The 17,957-nt window shown below is 56.0% G+C and overlaps 3 protein-coding genes across 3 annotated transcripts; 1 reads left to right on the top strand and 2 right to left on the bottom strand.

Annotated features, from left to right (window-relative positions):
- Positions 1–112: 112 nt before the first annotated feature.
- On the bottom strand, positions 113–10,697 carry UBE4A (ubiquitination factor E4A). Its single transcript, XM_039564764.1, has 19 exons — positions 10,368–10,697; positions 10,080–10,256; positions 9,781–9,893; positions 9,048–9,200; positions 8,771–8,930; positions 8,402–8,604; positions 7,995–8,186; positions 6,821–7,154; positions 6,427–6,553; positions 5,152–5,459; positions 4,445–4,577; positions 3,259–3,446; positions 3,073–3,173; positions 2,833–2,946; positions 1,969–2,143; positions 1,648–1,828; positions 1,292–1,439; positions 926–1,083; positions 113–780 (listed from the first exon to the last, which is right to left on the bottom strand). The coding sequence occupies exons 1-19, from the start codon at positions 10,489–10,491 to the stop codon at positions 639–641; spliced, it is 3,231 nt and encodes a 1,076-aa protein (XP_039420698.1). The 5' UTR covers positions 10,492–10,697; the 3' UTR covers positions 113–638.
- A 1,151-nt stretch (positions 10,698–11,848) lies between these two features.
- On the bottom strand, positions 11,849–14,922 carry LOC104692051 (G protein-activated inward rectifier potassium channel 4-like). The gene is made up of 4 exons (XM_039564765.1): positions 14,842–14,922; positions 13,947–14,168; positions 12,652–13,837; positions 11,849–12,432 (listed from the first exon to the last, which is right to left on the bottom strand). The coding sequence occupies exons 2-4, from the start codon at positions 14,121–14,123 to the stop codon at positions 12,089–12,091; spliced, it is 1,707 nt and encodes a 568-aa protein (XP_039420699.1). The 5' UTR covers positions 14,124–14,168; positions 14,842–14,922; the 3' UTR covers positions 11,849–12,088.
- Positions 14,923–16,213: 1,291 nt separating this feature from the next.
- Positions 16,214–17,455, top strand: CLDN25 (claudin 25). Its single transcript, XM_039564766.1, has one exon. It carries the CDS (start codon positions 16,377–16,379, stop codon positions 17,049–17,051), a length of 675 nt encoding a protein of 224 aa, XP_039420700.1. The 5' UTR covers positions 16,214–16,376; the 3' UTR covers positions 17,052–17,455.
- The last annotated feature ends 502 nt before the right edge of the window (positions 17,456–17,957 follow it).

Raw genomic sequence — 17,957 nt, forward strand, 5'->3', positions numbered from 1 at the left:
GAGACCCGCGCAGGGCCGAGACCGCTCCCGCCCCGGGACCACCCCGGTCCCTGCACCAAGCCCGAAGAAGCTTTTCTACAGCTGCCGGCACTGCCAGACCTCCACCACCAGCTTTAAGATGATCTCTATGTTTAATTTCCAACGCCCACCATTCCCAACACTCATTGGGGAAGTAAACCCTGCTACACCCCTGGCATGTACAAGTTGGCAAAACATCCCCCTCCTGTTCATCCCCCCATCCCACTCTGGGAGTGGCTGGAGGCATTGCTTTCACCAAGTGAATGATGGTTACAGTTTAAACACAGAACAGAGGGAGGCGTTTGGTATTGCTGGAAAAGAACGTGGCCAACACAAAGAGCAGGTAATAGAGGGCCAGGGCACCACATCGTGAAGAGGCTGTGCTCTTCCCCCGAGGCTGAGGCTCAAAGCTGTAGTGCAGTGGAAAGTCTTAGTATTAAAGAGTGAGTCTTGAAAGGAAAAGAGAGAACAAGGGCTAGCAGGGAAGATCCGAGAAGAGACTCCAAAGGTGGTGGCAATGCATTAATTGTGGTCATCATTAGGGTGGCAGCTCCAGCCATTACCCCTGCATGGCTGTAATCCTGTCTGCGACAGGAGGTTTGGAGATGAGATCCTGTTTTTCAATTCAGCGTGTCCTGCAGCTCCTCCTCCTTCTGCTTTTTCCTCTCTGCAAGCCATCGCTGGATCTTCTCTTTTAGCTCTGTGTTTGGTCTGATCTGGTCCATAGTGAGGGGACTCCGATTGAAAGGATCTGTCTGATCACTGAAAAATAAAACATCAAGGAGATTATTTGGACAATTCTGGTGCTAGAGATAAAAAAAAAAAAAGAGAGAGAGGTCAGGAAGAGTCACTGGACATATGAAATAGATCCCCAAAAGTATCAAGGTATGAAGGCTGTGCTGCACACCTGAGGAGGTGTCGGGCTATAGTCGATCGGTCCACGGTGACGCGGGAGGAGGGCAGGATGACAGGGTCTGACATCAGAGTGCTCATGATTGGATCCAGGAATTCATCACAGGCATCCGCATATGTCTCCTCTTCCTGCTGCTGCCGGTCTGCAAGAGACTAGGGAGCACACGTGGCTTTGAGGGATTCAGCCTCCCTGTTCTTTAAAAACCAGGGAACCCTCCCAGCTGCCCCACCTGGACCTTGGACAAAGCTCCACTCCCAGAAATCCAGCACCATAGCAAAGATGCAGCAATACACAGAGGGAAAAGGACATAGGGAACCAGCTCCATCTTTTTTTGTATGTTAAATTCTCTTCAGTGCTCACCTTGATCCTCTCAGCCAGGTTACTAAAAGACACTATCATGTTTCCAGGCTTGTTGATCTTCTTCAGAACTCTCACGGTCTGGGCAAAGAGCGTCGGTGAGTAGGAGCGGCCGTCCTTGGGGACTGTGGCACAGAAGTTTTCTTCATCCCTGCACCACAGGTTACGTGAGAGAAAAGGTTTAAGAATCCCCATTTATCAGGGCTGCAGAACAGTCCCCACAGCAGCCACATTCCTATAGCAAGGAACTAAAAGCTAAAGAAAAGCTTGCGTGTAACTAAGCATTTCTCCCCCAGTATCACCAAGACGGCTCCTGGATGGCTCCTGCCACCGACAGGCTCACTCCCCTCGTCACCTACCCAAGGTTTAGGTAGATGGTGCAGATGTCAGACACGAGCTGCTGCGGCTTGAAGTCAAACTCACTGAAATCCTTCACTTTCAAAGCTCCCATTTTAGGCCCAACCAGGTGTTGCAGGAAGTAGTTGAGCATGGAGATGATGCGCTCAGCAAGGAAAGGATGCACAAACAGGGACTTGATTTCTGGAAAGGAAAACAACAGTGCAGAGATTCACAGCAATTCCATCCTGATTTGACCACACTGAAACCAAGTTCCTGCCTGCTCACTCCCTGGCAGGGCTCTTCTCTAGGTCCTGGCAGGCAGGAGGGGCTCTTTTACCTACCTGAAGTCAGAAAAGCCAGAGTGCCAATGGTTTCATTGGACATGATGTTGTGGAAACGCGCCAGCTGACCAAACATCTGCAGGCTGGACTCCTTCTCACGGCGAGCCTCCGGGGACAGGCTGTCCCACTCTCCTCGGTCCTTCTCGATCTGCTGAACTTTGATCTTGCTGAGGTACTGCAAGACAGAACACATGGACTGTTTGGTTGGATGGTGATGCCAAGGAGCTCCAGAAATGGTCAAAACCAGTCGGGCAACATCTGTATCACCCATCTTATCTGCCAGCCTTCCGGTTATCGGTTCTCTGGCAGGTAACAGCTCCCCAAAAAAAGCCCTTTCTAGCAGCAACAGCAGCTCTGAAAGGAGTGGAGAGACATTCAACACACACCAGGGACATGAGGGCACCTGGAATTCCCTTGTGATCCCAAAGGAGAACTGCCTGGAGACAAGAGGCCTTTATTAGGATAAAACACTTGCAGACAGGCCAAGGGGGTTTGAGAATCAAAATCCACAATGATTGTTTAAAGCCTGAGTGTATCCAGATCAGCAACAGGCAGATTTCCCAGCATGCTTCCTGTTGGATCTGAAAAAGCCCTTCTGCTCCTCTTAGTTCTGAGCTGCCTCCCGAGCCCAAAGGAAGGAAGGGTAACCTGCAGACAGGGCCCCAGACTCCCCCCTTCCTCCTGCCTTTGCCCCTTCTGCCAGGGCGTTGGCCACACCATCTTGGGATTGCTTCCTGCATAGTACCTACTGCAGAGATTCACCACGCAGGGCCAGGCAAGCTGGCCTGTTCTGGAGGTCAGTATCACACCAGGGAAATGCAAACTTGTTTATGTGGTGCTGACGGAACGTGAGCTCAGCCCTACCTGTATGGCTTCATCCAACAGGAAAATGGCATCGTTCATGAGCAGGTTAAGGAAGCGCAAGAAGAGAGGGGGATTCATTGCCTCCAGGTTCTCTGAGGCATAATCAGCCAGAGCCTGCAAGGAAAGGGAGAACAGCAAATTCTGCAGCACAGTTCCCCAATGGCAGGACATGGACCCATGTGCTCCATGCAGAGCTGCACACTCACATGGGCACACTCCAACTTGCACCTCTTGCCTCACCTTTATGCTGTCCCGGTAGGAATCAGTGTCCCACATGTACCTCAGGATGGGATACATGGGACGGCGGTAGTTGAACTTCTGTTCAAACTGGTGCGGGTCACCTGGGCACAAGCCAAAGAGCCTCTCAGGTGGACAGTTCCACACAAGTGCTACACAGGGAACACAACTCTTCCATTCTACGATTACCTGTAAACTCGATATCCACAAAGACTTTGATGAGTGCCTCGGCCAGGTGGGCAGCATGTTGGTAAGAGCAGAACACTCGCTTGCGATGAAACACACTCGAGACGAGTGGGTTCTGAGCCTGATCCAAGTGAGGCATCACAGCTTCCAACACTTCAGCCAGCTTGGCTCGCAGGTGAGGATTTTTCATCCTGCAAGAAAAAATAGAAAGCAAATCCAGGATGGCATGAGGGCCATGGTGCAGAATGGAGCTGCTCAGGAATCACTCCAGGAGCTGTGCCCATCCATGCTCGAGTGCAGACCGTCTGTAAAGCCAGCCCCGGGTCAGCAGTCCCTCGCACACACTCAATGCCGCAGTGAAATCGCAGGCAGAGGCCAGAGAGTGTGGGAACAGCCAAGCTGCTGCTCTCACCCTTCCCACAGCAGCTCTCCCACTCACAGCCCAATGCCTGCTTGTCAGCTGGAGCTCCTGAGCAAACCCCACCAGCTATCCCAGCTATTTTCCTACTGCCCATAGACCTTCTTCCTTTTTACCCTGCTAATCTCCAAGTGCTTTGCCTGCTGCATCTGCTGTCTAGCACCAAGCACTGAGGTCAGAGTATACCTCTGCTGCACCTGTGGGGCAGAAGCCAAACCACCTGCCCCATGTGACACTGTAGGGGACTGCCAGGAAGAACTAAAGCCTCCATCTCCCGGGGACAGCGGGAACAATGAGAGCTGCCTACCACGGGAAACCTCCATCTGCTGCTGCTGCTGCCAGGAGCTCACTGCATTTACACACGTAAGTGTAAGTGATCGAACAGCAGAAATGCAGAAAGCAGGGCAATGTCTTACCAGGAAGATCGATAGAACTACTCAGTTCTGTTCAGTGGACATTATAGAGACACTCCCAACAGATCAGCCCCAGAAGCTCCCTTTAACAAGTACAAAATGGCTGTAGCTGATGAGATTTCTGCATCATACAACCGAACACATATTTAAGCACCAAATCCCATCTAAACCTTGCATGAAGCCTGTGGCCTCCAGGCACGCCTTTGTTCCCTCTGTGCCTCCTGCAGGCAGATTTCAGCTGTTCCAAAAAGATCAACCTGCTCACAGCTGCACAAACCAAGCCTCAAGACAGCTCTGCAATTTCTGCTTGCTTGGTCACCCCGGGTGTTCTGCAACAAGCACCCAGGGCTGCACCTACCTCTCCACATCACCCATGAAAACAGTAACAAAGTGAAGGATGTGCTCCAGGGAATCGGCAGAAGTCTCCAAGATGTCATCCGCAAAACGCCGCAGGAAAATGAAGAAGTCGCCCAAATTATCAGCAAAGAACTCTGCAAACAGAGATTGTAGCTGAGCTCCTCCCCAGGCAGCTCACCTTGCCCTTTTCCAGCCTCCCATCCACTCTCCCCTCACCACCCTGATGTTTATTAAGTATTGGCAATTAACAAGCTGTATTAGAACCTGCCATGGAGAAGGATGCCCAGCCTGATGGCCCAATACCAGGGATTCACTTCCCATCTCCCCTCCCAGAAGTCAGGTCACTTATGGGGTGAATCCAGCATCTGTCTGCTGATCACAGTTACACAACCCCCAAGGGAAGAATCTGAAGCAGACCGCAGAAGAAAGAGTTTACACATAGAGAAAATAGTAAATCAATGCAGAATTTGCCACTTGCCAATGAGTAATGACCTTTTAAAAGGTCAGCAGCTTCACTACCCTAAGTATGGCCCCTCAAACAGCCCCAAATTTTCTAAGAGTGATCCTCTTCAGAGAGACTATTCTGCACCATGTCAGCAGTAGCACCGTGTCCTGCCCTGGACAGGGAAGCACTTGCTCAGGCATCTCTGCCAGTGCTCATGTATGACAGGTGTTGGCACAGACCCCCAGCAGGACCCGGGGCTTCACCTGGCACGTAGGCCAGTGCACTGTGCTCCACCTCCGGCAGTGGGAAGGTCAGCTCCAGCGGCTCCGTCCCATGGTTCCCCACAGCCAGCTGCACCAGCAGCACTGCCATGGACACCTGCAGGTTCAGGCAGTTTTGCAGCATCTGTGGTTCCGTCATTGCTGTCTTGGTGGAGAGATAGATGGTCATCAGGCGCTCAAACTGCTCCCTGAGGCTGTCAGCAGCGGGGCTGGAGCTCTGCTGAGCTTCTCGCCATGCCACTTGCAGGCGGTGAAGGCTTTGGTTTATCTTTACCATCTGGTCATGCAACCTGCCCAGGAAAGGAGGCAAGAAGGGGCTGAGGAGACAGACAGACAGAAACACATCCTGCCTCACCAATGCAGAAGCTGGTGAGAGACTGTTTGTGCCAGTGGATTCAGATTATTTCTTGTGGGTACCCTGTCTGGGGCTCTGGCAATGGGAAGCCTTGGGGAAAGGCTTGCCAGGTCCTGGGAGGATACGAGACCCTGTGAGGGACCATGGCACCTGCAGAGTGGCCTGGGCACATGGCAGAGCCCTCTTGCAGCACCGAGCTCCCTTGGGCCACTGAGGTCAGGGATCCAGCACAGCCCAGAGAGGCCTGCAAGGTGACACTTCAGTCTCCCAGCAACAAGCCACTTGCATAATAACTTTTTTGTCAATGTCTATATTTAGAGAATAAACCAGAAGGGGACTCTGCTTGGATCAGCCATGACCTCACAGTATCCAGGCAACGATTTGCAGAGGGAAGCTGTGCAAAACAGAGTGTTTTGGTGTCCAGAAAATCCTCTTCTAGAAGCTGACAGCTACCTCACATTCCTGCTTCACATACAGCCCAGCTATCAGGGCATTTAGGTCACTCCCAGTGGGTAGGTGCTCTGCTACCTGGATGCTCTCTAGTTGTGAAGGGAGGTGCCAGCGGCCCCTGCCCCAAAGAGAGGGGGGAATGGAGCAACCCACAAATACACAGCATTTGGCTACTGGTGTCTACAAATAACGTGGAGCCTGTAGGACTCCTTTATTAGGATAAAACACTTGCAGAAAGGCCAAGGGGATTTGAGAATCAAAACCCACAATGATTGTTTAAAGCCTGAGTGTATCCAGATCAGCAAAAATGTGAGCAAAATTTCTTCCTGCAGTCAGTCAGGCTGAAGTTCAGGCAGCAGCTCAGCTGGCCACTCTGTGTTCAGAGTATTTACTGAAATTCCCATAGCTGCACATGGGTGGAAAGCAGCCCCAGGGGAACTGAGAGCAGGTACCTGTGAAACCCCAAGTGCAGGGTATACTGCGTGAGCACCAGGTTTTCCGTCACCAAGTTGTAGCTGTTTGCAGACTGTGGCTCTTGCTCACTCAGAGCAGGGATCAAACATGTTTCTTTTTCCAAACCTGTAAGGAAAAGCATCTCTGCATCAGGTCCCACCCAGCAGTGCTGGTGAGGAGAGGGCTTGAGAGGGTTCTCCTGAGGACACAAAAGGGCTCCTGGTGATGCTGGCAGCGTTTTATTTGTATTCAGCTCTCTTTCTCTTTCTCTCTAGTCACACCTCTAATTCTTCCCTAAGCCTAATGGCACCCACTGAGAGGGCACCACTGGGTAAAGTGGGGACCTGAGGAGACCCCCTTTCCCATTCTCTTACTCCCAGTGTTTAGGTGTACCTTTCATGTGTACGTTCTTGCTCCTCCTCTCTTCTTCGTTCAGCTCCTTCAGAGCACAGTAGGTAGGGTTGAAGGTTAGCAGCTTTGGAGATCTGGGTTTGCAGAAGGGCTGGCACAGCTTCAGGAGGGCAGCCCCCAGGTTGAGGAAGAAGGCATCTGAGGCATACATCTGGAAGAAAATCTCCGGCATCTGGTTAGCCCAAATTTTGGTGCGGCCTGCATTTGCATGGAGGCAGTTTCCGAGCCAGGAGAGAATCCTGTGCTTCATCTCTGGTGACAGCTGCAACAGGTTCTTCAGCATCTGGTAGATCTTCTCATGGAACTGAGCCATGAACTGTTACAGGAAACATAACACAGTTGAATGAGTCCTTGGGGTTTGTTCTTTTGCCTCTCTGGTATTACTGCTATCGACTCTTTCCGGATCCAGACCGTGTCCTGCTCCTCATGCTACCCCTGTGAATCACCCATCTCACACACAGTGTTACAAGCAGGTCAGATCCTGGGGCTGTCAGCAAAGAACAGTTAGGGATGTCCTCAAAAGCATAGTTGAGAGCAATTTGTTCCCCTACGGAGTAAATCCAGGTATCTTTGCCTAATCTGGCAGCCTTAGTGAAAAAGATTTCACCTTAGTGAAAAAGACCCTCTCAAGAATCACCTCTGCAGCCCAGTTCACTCCTGTATTTATATCCTGCATCCTTATGTTTCACTCCTGACCTACTGGAATGTTCCTAGTGCTGTTCCTCTGAATAAGATATTTACTTGCATAGTGACAGAGAATGTTGCCTGTCACTTTCTCAACTGGGGAATTGTTTTAATTACCAGACAGGTACTGAAAGCTATTCCCTGGTGATTGCAACACCTGAGGTAGATGATCTCCACTTAGCACCTCAAGTTACTGATGTCTGTTCCACCAGTACCACCCAACCTTTTTCCCAAAGCTCAAGCAACTTTGACAAGACACAAAAACTTTGGTTACAATCACCCAAGGCAGCTGGTGAAACTGTTCCCATGCTCCAGCTGGAGAATTCAAAGTGGTTTTGGGATGTGCCTAGTTGCAAGCCAGGCTATTCCTGAACCAGTGGTGGAACTCAAGCCCCGATACCACATCTTGAACCCTCAGGCAATGAGAGGCCACTAAACACCACAGGAAGCAGAACAGCCCCGCTTCTCCCACCTGATGGATGTTGGACTCCTGCACTTTAATCTCCTGTGGGCTGGATCGGGATGGATTCAGAAAGTAGCCATGGTTCTCCACCACGCCAGGCGTCTTCAACAAACAGGAGATATTTGAAACGGCACCAAGCAAAGTCTTCTGGTACATCTGCCCATTGCTGGGATCCTTGGGCTGGATGTAGCCTGCAAAAACCTGGGGAACGCATCAGGACATGCTGACAGTTGCCCAAAATCCCAGTAAAAAACCCCAAAAAACTGATGGGTTTGTGACAGGCTATGAGAAAGGAGGGGAGGGGTACGACTACACACATCAGGTGTTGTTACACCACACTGCTGGTCTGGCCTCTGCAGATCAGGTCTTGTAAATGTGCCCCTGCAAAAAGCTCCTGCCTAAGCCCAGATACCCACCTTTGCTATGTCCTTCTGCTTTGTGAAGTAGAGGAGCACATCGAGGTATGTGTACAGCAGGATCTGGCAGAGGTCCAGCTCCTTGATTCTCCCCAACAGAATGTCAAACACAGGAACCATGACCTCCCCGAACGTCCGCACCTCCTCATCCATCATTAAGGCTTCTATGACCTCCTCAAGGAACTCGGTCATGTCTTCGAACTCTGGCAGGCGACACAAGGCTGTTACTCACAGTGATCCAACAGCCAAACTGACCCAAACACAACCCCCTCTTTTGGCAGCGAGGGGAGCCAAAGCTTCACCCAACTCCACAATGATCCAGGGCAGCCTCGCAGCGCTGAGGCAGTGGCATAACCCGGCCGCACTTACGTGCCCCTCTAAGTGTCTCCAGCATCAGGTCCACCAGCTGCTCATACACGTTCTGGTTGACGTAGATCTCCGGGGTGAGAAGGACAGTACGAGTGTTTGACACTGTCAGGTTGCGGCAGCGCACTGCGAAGGGCAGAAGATTCTCCGGGACCTTGGTTATCTGTGCAAGGAGAACAAGGCAGTGTAGGGACCCCAGGCATTACAACTTTAGCTCGGTCACTCCAGAGCACAGAGCTGGGTGACGGAGCTGCCTTCCTGCTTGGCAACCTGTGCCCACCTCTTCCTGTGCCCTGCGGAAGCAGGCATAGAGGTAGCGCAGGATCTGCCTCTCCCCAGCGTCACGGTCAGCCGAGAGGTTCTGGCTGCTGGCAGAGGTCATGTGGATCAAGTGGCTCCCAGGCTCCGGCAGCAGCAGGCGGGTGAACAGGGCCTGGGCACCGGCAGAGACAGGGTACAGTGACACAGTCCCAGCACAGAGCTCATCCCTCCAGAGTAGGAAGCTCCACACCACACAGGCTAATTGATTCCTGCTGGGAAGAGCTCTCTCTATCCCTCATTAAGTAACAGAGTGCTGGAGTAAGAACCCTCAGCTGCTTCTGGCCTAAGCAAATCCTCCAGTCCCTCACGGAGTAACAATACCCCCAACAGAAACCATTTCCACTGAAATTCTCAGCAAGAATGACTGATACAGCCACAAATGAAGACGAGTGAGTGCATGGACGATGCTGACTGAGCTCTCTTTGGTTTTTGTTCCCTTCCCCACCCACAAAGACCTGCAGGGCAGCAAACTCCTGAAGCCTCCAGGAGAAAGGGCTGGATTCCCCAAATTCTACACTTTTCTCAGTCTCATATCCCAAAAAACCTCATGGACTTTTCCAGCAAAACCACGAGTAGCAGCTTCACGTCAAGTTTTGGACAAGGATTTGGGATACATCATATGCACATTCTGAGGAAACAAAACTCAGTCCTGTGGCCAAAGTCTGCAGATGGCTCCAGGCAGGCGTCCTCACCTGCTCCACATTGTCCATGTCCAACCAGTCCTGGTCATCCAGGTCTGCAGCCATTTCCTCCAGGTAGACACAGCGTGCTGGGATCCCATTCCCACTCTTCATGCTGGGGTCACCTGGGAAGGGCAGAGGGACCTGTTCTACCTACATGGACGGGGAACCCGCAGGCAGGACCTGCCCCTAGCACAGCCCCTGGCACTGCCCCCTCCCAGCTGTTCCTTCTGCTGTCAGACAAACCCGACATGCAGAGCTGCCCCAGCCTGTACGGCACCCCCGCCAACCCGGGCGGTTCCCGGGCTCACTGTTGTCCAGGGTGATGAGGAAGATCCTCTGGATCATGTGGTTGATGTTAAGCTGCTCACAGAGCTCCCGCTGCGAGCGGAAGGAGCGGCTGATCTCGGCCACCGAATAGTCACAGTCGTCCAGGCTCTCGGAGACACTGTTGTCGGAGTCATCCTGGCTGATGGACGTCTCCTCGCCTGTATGACAGAGCCCTCAGCGCCTCAGGGGCCAGCCCTCGCCCAAGGGGACCGCCTCGCCCCCTCCCCAAGGGCCGGCCCCTGTCCCAGGGCCAGCCTCGCCCCCCCCACCTGTCAGATGCCGCAGCTGCTGCTGCTTCTGGACGGCGGCGAAGTGCTTGGCGGCAGCAACGGAGCCGAAGAGGGCAGCGAAGGGGTTGCTGGAAATGCTGTTGTTGTTCTCCTGGTCGGTCATCTCCCCTCAGAGCCGCGCCATACGGGGGGGCCGGGGCAAGGCTGCAGGGAGGGCCGCCTTCAGGGCCCGGGCCCGCTCCCCCGGGCGCGGCGGGCTCGTCCCGCCCGGTGCGGGGGCTCCGGTCCGAAGCTGCTCCCTCCGGTCCGAAGCTGCTCCCTCCGGTCCCAAAGCTGCTCCCTCCGGTCCCACCTCGGCCGTCGCCGGACAGCGCTGCGCGTCACCGCGTCGCTCAGTAATGACGTCACCGCGACGCGCCGGAAGCGAAGCTGCGGGAGGCGGAACTTAGCGCGTGAGGGGGGCGGCAGCGCCTCCTGGCGGCGCGGAGAGGGAAGGACACCGGGAAACGGGAGCGGAGCGGAGAACGGGACAGGGACGGGCACACGGACACGGACCCGAGCGTGTCCCGTACTGTGAAACGCGATCGTCTGTGCGATAACCGAGTTTGTGTTTGTTATTCGCCCAGTGACCTGCATTTGAATAGTAACGAGATGTAAATGGCATGCTTAGTATGCAAATCACGATTTTATATCGAATCAATGCGCATATTGACCCTTATTAACTTTGCACCTACAAACACTTGTTTGCAGCTGCATAAACACAGCAAAAGCTGCAGCTTTTTTTTTTTTTTAATCCTTTTTCTTGTGTGGGGAGTTTTATGTTTGTAGGGGATTTGGGCTGGGGCTGCAGGGGGGGTGTGGTGTAGGGACACTGATGTCTATGTTTATATTACACCCCTGCTCCCATCCATCCCTCTGTGCTGGGCTGACATCGGCTCCAGGGCCCCCCCAGCTGCTCCAGCCCTCCTTCTCACCCCTCTGAGTAGATTTCAGGTGGGGTCAGAAAAGACCCTGCCCAAGACTCCATGGGAAGATACAAAGGTAGGCTGATAGAGGGAAAGCAAAGGCGGACAAAGGGGGTTAGATCCAAAGGGTTATTCTGCAACCCATGAAATGCTCCCTGAGGCAAAGCTGGCTGGGCACTGCAGGAGGGTCCCCAGCACAGCCAGACCCTGCGTACACAGATCTTACTGATTTTTTTTCAATCCAGGCCCCTGGCTCAGGCCTGGGCACTGCCCTGCCAAATGCTGCAGGTGACTCCAGTGATGTCACTCCTGTAATATTACTTTAATTCTACTACACCGTGTCCACCCTCTCCCAGCATCAGCCCGGTGCAACATTTCCATGCCAGAGGAGTCCTGGGGCACCATGTCAGGCAGGGAGGGGGAGCAGCTTGGGGTGTTGGGGGGGGATGGCATGGTGCAGGACTGAGCCCATGGCACTGGGGGGCTCTGGGCTTTGCCTCCTCTTCACCTGGCCCCCCGAGGGTTCCCCCAGAACAAACACGGCTGATGGTTGGGTGGTTTTGTCATGAACAGCCTTTACTTGCCCACTAGTCACACTTCTTGTTCCTTGTTACAAAAGAAGCGTAACAAAAATAATGCCCTGTGGCTGCAGCTGGGGGAATGTGTGGGGCGAGGGCACAAGGTCTCAGCCCCGCAGAGGAGGGTGGGCTATGGCACTGTTGGCGTGGGGCACCCACGGGCACCAACCGGGCCGGGGCATGGCCAGGCGGCCCGTCCCACGGTCCCCGGAGCGGCTCAGGCAGGTAATTCCTGCTCCGGTGGCTCATCCCGGATGCCCTCAGCCACGCTGCCAGGAACACTCATCCCCACCAGCACGTCCTCGCTGGGTCCCGGCAGCACACAGGGCTGCAGGAGGTGGTCCCAGTAGAGGCTGAGCGTGGAGTGTTCCTGCTGTTCCAGCTCCTTCAGCTCGTGCAGCTCCTTGGCGCTGGCCGCTGGTGTCTGCACCTCGAAGGTCATCTCGAAGCGGCTGTAGTCCACCTGGAAGGCGCCTTTCTCCAGGGACATGCAGGGCTCGAAGCGGTATCCCCAGAGGATCTCGTCCTCTGTGTAGGAGGTGCGGGCTTGGCACGTCATTCCTGCGGCAAGACAACGGCTGAGCTGTTCCGGGGCACCGCAGCGAGCCCCCTGCTCCTAATGAGGGGCTTCCAGCCCTGCATCACCCATGGCCCACTGCAGCCAGTTTTGACCCTGAGCATCTCTTGACCTGATGTCACTCCTGGGCCCAGGTTTCCCCAGCATCTCCAGGACCCCAGGGGAGCCACCCCTCTCCACCCTGACCCCCCCAGATCACTTGCCTGTGGCTTCCACGATGCCCTCGAGGATGATAATGATTTCGAACTGCTCCCGGCGCAGTGACTCGGCTGACATGTCCCAGAAAGGGCTGTGACGGTTGATGACATGGCAGATGATCTGGGGCTCCACCAGGAACAGACGGTCCTCCCCTGTGTCATAGCCCAGGTTCAGTTCCGACTGCTCCAGGGGGATGAACTCCCCCTCAGCCGTCTGACGGGACTTGATCAGCTTTGCCCTGATCTTGGCATCCACCATGTGGCTTTCCCGCAGGTCCCCCACACGAAACATCAGGCAGAGCTTCTCGTCCCGGCGGGAGATGACGCAGTTCTTGCTGAAGATGAGGGTCTGGGCACGCTTCTTGGGCCGGGAGATCTTAACGAACATGCAGCCAACCATCATGGCATCGATCATGGAACCGACGATGGACTGTGCCATCAACAGGATGACGCCCTCGGCACAGTTGGCTGTCACCATCCGGGTGCCATAGCCAATGGTCCGCTGGCTTTCCACTGAGAGGAGCAAGGCAGAGACAAAGCCATCCACATTCTCGATGCACGCCCGCCACTCGGGATCGCCCTGGTGCCCAACGTCACCCCGCACCCAGGCGTCAAAGAAGTAGATAAAGCCAAAGACCAGCCAGGTGATGATGTAGCACATCATGAAGACGAAGAGGAACCAGCGGTACTTGAGGTCTACAATGGTGGTGAAGATGTCCGAGAGGAACCTCTTCTTGTCCTGGATGTTGCCCAGATTCACCTGGCACTTGCCCACTTTTGTCACATAGCGCTGCCGCTGCCGCTTGCTAGCCTGGACCATCGGGCTGTCCTCCTCCAGCAGCTTGCAGCGCCGGCTCTGCAGCCCCTCCGGGGTGGGGATGGTGGAGCTGCGGGCAGAGGTCTTGCCGTGTGACGAGTTGGGGATGTTGGCCACGCTCAGTGCATGCAGCGGATACAAGCGGGCACCTGCCTCTTGTGGGGCAGGTGGTGGGCACCAGGACGGACGGCCACGGTGGTGCTGGGTGGTCAGGCTCCCGCGGCTTGGCAGCAGGGATGGCTCACCAGGGACAAAGCCGCTGTGACGGGGTGCAGATGGATGGTTTGGCATCGGGGCGCTTCTCTTGGCAGTGGTGGCGGCGGCTTGCTGCCCGCTGTCCTCCCCCAGAGCCCCAGGGGCGGGCGGGAGATCTGGCTGCGGGGGGGAAAGGAGTCCGTCGGTGAGAAATCGCCTCCGACAACAACCGCGAGCACCCGGCGGCATCATGTGCCGAGGATGCCCAGAGCCTCGGGGCGAGCCATACCTTCTGGGGGAAGGTGCCGTAGCGGCTGGTGTCGGTGGGTGGCCGGGGCAGGTAAGCCAGCATGTGCTTGGCCGTGGGGGTCTGCGCCGGGGGGATGGAGTTGCTGCGGCCGCGGGGCTCCTCGGGGGCCAGCCAGCCGCCGGCGCCGCCGCTGTTGCGGGCGTAGGGGAGCACCATGGCGGCGCCGGGGCGGGGGCTCAGCCCCGGGCTGGGTGCGAGGTCCTGCCATGGGGGAGACAAAGCAGGGAGTTATTTTGGACCCGGAAAGCAGCTTGCGGCTCCGGTCCCTTCTCCGCATCCCCAGGGGCCAGGGTCTGCGGGGGGCCCCCTTGCCCAGCAATGCATGTGCCAGCCCCGGAGCTATGCCGGGGTGGCTGTGGGCTGGCTCCAGATGGCTAAGCCCATTAGGGGCCATAATTGCATCGCAAGGCCGGGGAAGGACGCATTCGTCTCCGGTGGGAAGCAGCCCCGGCAGCCGGCAAGCTCTGGGTGAGCGCCTAAGGCACTGTTCCACACTTGTTCCAGGCCGTGGCGGTAGCTGCCGGTTCTCTAAGAAGCTCTGAGCAGAAATGGATGGCCCCTAGGTGCGGAGGAAGGACAGCCTGTGAGAGAGATGCAGACCCCATAGCCGGGCTCCTCGGGACAGGCTGAGTCCAGCCGGTGCCCATGGGGAGACGTGATGGGAGGTCATGGTCCTGGAAACGCAACCCGGAGTGCAGCGACCTGCGGGGTTGGGGGTGGTGATAGGGTGGGAGTGTTGGTGCTCTGCCTCCTCCGAGCATCCCCTGCCACTGCAGAGCAGCGGGACCAGAGGTCCTCAGTGCCACGATGGAGGATGTCACTCTACGGACCAACCTCCCGGCTCCCCAGACCCCTTGGCGCGCGGGACACCCACCTCATGTCCAGGCAGAGCGGCTGGCAGCCCGGCAGACGTCGTTCTCGGCTTGTGGCTCCCGCCGTGCCCTGGCCACTGCCAAGCATCTTCCCACCGGTTGTGGATGGGAATCCTCTGCCGGGCTGTGCCACCGTGGCCGGTGGGAGGGAAAGGAGGACTGGGAGCTTGGTGGCGGCCGCCAATCCTGCTCCAGCAGCAGAAGGTCACCCGTTAATCTGTCTCAATGACAGGCACAATTACTTTGAGACGACTTAATCGGAAGGAGCAGGTGCCCCAATGCCTGGGGGAAGGAGCAGGAGGGGTTTCCCAGCGGATTTCCCTGCTCTTGCCCTTGGGATGATGCTCCCTGTCTGCTCTTAGGGACAGGATGGTCAGCAAGGGCTGGAGAACATCCCCCCTCTCCTGCCTGGTCTGTGCTTCCACGTTGAATGTGGTCCGTGCTCCCTCGCCCCCTCCTTGTGGGAGCCCCCTGCAAAGATCCTCCTGACACTCACCAGGGCTGGACCCCGGGACCAGCAGGACTCAGTAATTTCCAGTCTGGCTCCCGATACAGATAAGAAAGACGGCGGATGAAGGAGAGATTAGTCGCTAATCTCCCAGGGAAGATGAATCTGCAAGCTGGACCCCGCAGAGGGAACGTGGGGGAGGATGGGAGCTGAATGCCAGCAAAAAGTTGGGATTTTCCTGACGTTTCTTTTCGTCCTTTTCATAGAATCCCAGAACGGTTTGGGTTGGAAGGGGCCTTAAAGATCAGTCCAGCTCCAGTCCTCTGCCACGGGCAGGAACACCTTCCACCAGACCAGGCTGATGTACATGGGTTTTCCCCATCTTTGTGTTTGCATCAGGGTGTCTCCTGTCAGGACAACAGTTTCCTCACATACAAGCACCATGAGCTGTGTCTGGTGGCGAAGTGCTGGGCACATGACAGGGTGATCAATGCCCACCTGCGAGAAGCAGGGCCACCTGCAACCTGCTTCCTCCCTTGGACATCCCCACTCTCAACGCAGCTCTCAAAGGCTCCTTTGGATATTTAATTAATGACCGAATGAGGATCAGGACCTCCAACCGAGGCACTGACTCCTGAGAAAAGCCTGATGCCAGCTCTCTGCTTCCTGCATCTTGTGCTGGGGTGCCAGCCGTGTCCCACCGAGGCCGGAGCTGCTGCTGCCCAGAAGCGTTTTCCCTGCCAAGGCTCTCGCTTCGGGGTGGCCAAGGCTCGGAGGATTTGCATGCTTTGGCTTAACCCTCCCGGGCACGGCGAGGCACCGGCGGGACCCGGCCCGGAGTTACCGCGGGGATGCACTCGGCTTTTCCTGCTGAGCCGGGCGCGCTCTCCTTTTAGCGTGGAAAAACCAACAAGAGCTGAAAAACGACCGTGGCCACACCCCGGCGTTAGAGGAACAGGCTTGAATTCGCCCCCCCGGGCGGCAGACGCGGCCGGCGGCCGGGCGGACACTGCTCCACAAGCGTTAATGCCCGCGGCCGCCGCGCAGGGCGGCTCATCTGGGCCCAGAGGTTAGCGGGGCGGCGACAGCATGGCCGGGGGCTGGTGGGCGAAGGCGCAGGTGGGGGGGATGCTGCTGGCTCTCCTCGGATGGGTCAGCTCCTGCGTCACCACCTTCTTGCCGCTCTGGAAGAACCTCAATCTGGACCTGAACGAGCTGGAGGTCTGGAACATGGGGCTCTGGCAGGTCTGCATCACCCAGGAGGAGGGCGTGGTTGAATGCCAAGCCCACGGCTCCTTCCTGGCGCTGCCCCCCGAGCTGCGCATCTCTCGCCTCCTGATGTGCCTCTCCAACGGGCTGGGGCTGCTGGGCTGTCTCCTTGCCGCCCTGGGGCTGGAGGGCTGGAGAACCTGCGAGGACAAACCTGGGCGAAAGCAGCGGCTCCTGCTTGCTGGGGGAGTGACACTTGGCATGGCAGGGATCACCACCCTGGTGCCAATCTCCTGGGTCGCCTACAACACTGTCCTCGACTTCTGGGACGAGACTGTCCCCGACATCGTCCCCAGGTGGGAGTTTGGGGAGGCCACCTTCCTGGGGTGGTTTGCTGGAGCCTTCCTTGTCGCTGGCGGGCTGCTCCTTGCCTGCAGTGCCCGCTCCACGAGGACCGCAACGCCGCTGGCCCCCGCCTGCCACCAGGCCCCCGCTGTGCGAGGTCTGGGTGGGGGCCACCACCTGCACCCCAGAAATGCAGACTTGGTCATCTAGGGCCTCAGGGTGCCGTGCCCTGTGCACCTCATGGCTCTTCCCCTGGCAGGGAGGGCTCCTGCTTGTTTCACAGGATGATTTGCTAATTGCTATGCCAGCTCTGCAGGTTTCTCTCCTTCCTCTGCGTGTCTGCTTCACTTTTTCTCTGTTAAGGAGCCGCAGATTTCCCCGCAGCACTCACCAAGCGAGCAAGGGAAGGCAACAAGCAGCGGGCAGCACTGTGTACTGCTGGTGACATTGTGGTACCATCACTGATGGGCGACACTGCGTTGGCATCCCTGGCAAGTCCCTCGTAGCCAAGTCTGTCATGGCTAATGCTGCGCCCCAGTGCAGCAGCTCCTTCCTTGCATGTCTGTGTCGCTCTGATGTATTTGCAATAAATTATCATGTCTGTTGGCAGCGTGTCTGTGCTCTGAACATGCAGCTGTATCTTGCAAAAGTGGGATGCGGGGTGGGAGTTGCAAGGGGCAGCACTGCTGCTGCAGCTATGGTTTGGTCCATCCAGAAAAGATTGGAGGAAAAGAGAGAGAAAAATGGAAAACAAGGGGGAAGGAGGAAAATGTGAAACAAGGCGGCACCAAGTTCTACTCCTGCTGCAAAGGTGGGATGGCAGTGACCGCGTGCCCTGCAGGAGCCTCACCTTCTCATGGCTAAGATGATAAAGCCGATAAGTGCCACAGACCTTTGTGTCAAAGTTCCTCGACTGCATCATTTACCTGTGCACAAGAGGCAAGAAAGGGTTCTTCCACATTTTCCTGATTCAGCTGTAAAAATAAAGGCTGCTTACACACCTCTGTGAGCAAGAGCATGGACCATCAGGCTGGATTAGCACCTGGAGTCCTGACAGGGGCCTGCCCGCTGCTACGGCACTGGTTGAAAACTGAGTTCACCGCTGGTTTAATCCCT

Source organism: Corvus cornix, chromosome 24 (genome assembly GCF_000738735.6).
Source record: "Corvus cornix cornix isolate S_Up_H32 chromosome 24, ASM73873v5, whole genome shotgun sequence".
NCBI classification, from domain to species: Eukaryota; Metazoa; Chordata; class Aves; order Passeriformes; family Corvidae; genus Corvus; species Corvus cornix.

Bases quoted from the DNA above. Each gene is read 5' to 3' on its own strand.
- UBE4A (XM_039564764.1), bottom strand. From the start codon at position 10,491: ATGACCGACCAGGAGAACAACAACAGCATTTCCAGCAACCCCTTCGCT. The intron at 8,605-8,770 runs GTAAGTGCGGCC...GTCGCCTGCCAG, and splicing joins GGAGACACTTAGAGGGGCAC to AGTTCGAAGACATGACCGAG. The intron at 8,187-8,401 runs GTGGGTATCTGG...TGCGTTCCCCAG, and splicing joins AGCAGAAGGACATAGCAAAG to GTTTTTGCAGGCTACATCCA.
- LOC104692051 (XM_039564765.1), bottom strand. From the start codon at position 14,123: ATGGTGCTCCCCTACGCCCGCAACAGCGGCGGCGCCGGCGGCTGGCTG. The intron at 13,838-13,946 runs GTATGGCTCGCC...TCCCCCCCGCAG, and splicing joins ACGGCACCTTCCCCCAGAAG to CCAGATCTCCCGCCCGCCCC. The intron at 12,433-12,651 runs GCAAGTGATCTG...GTCTTGCCGCAG, and splicing joins GGGCATCGTGGAAGCCACAG to GAATGACGTGCCAAGCCCGC.
- CLDN25 (XM_039564766.1), top strand. From the start codon at position 16,377: ATGGCCGGGGGCTGGTGGGCGAAGGCGCAGGTGGGGGGGATGCTGCTG.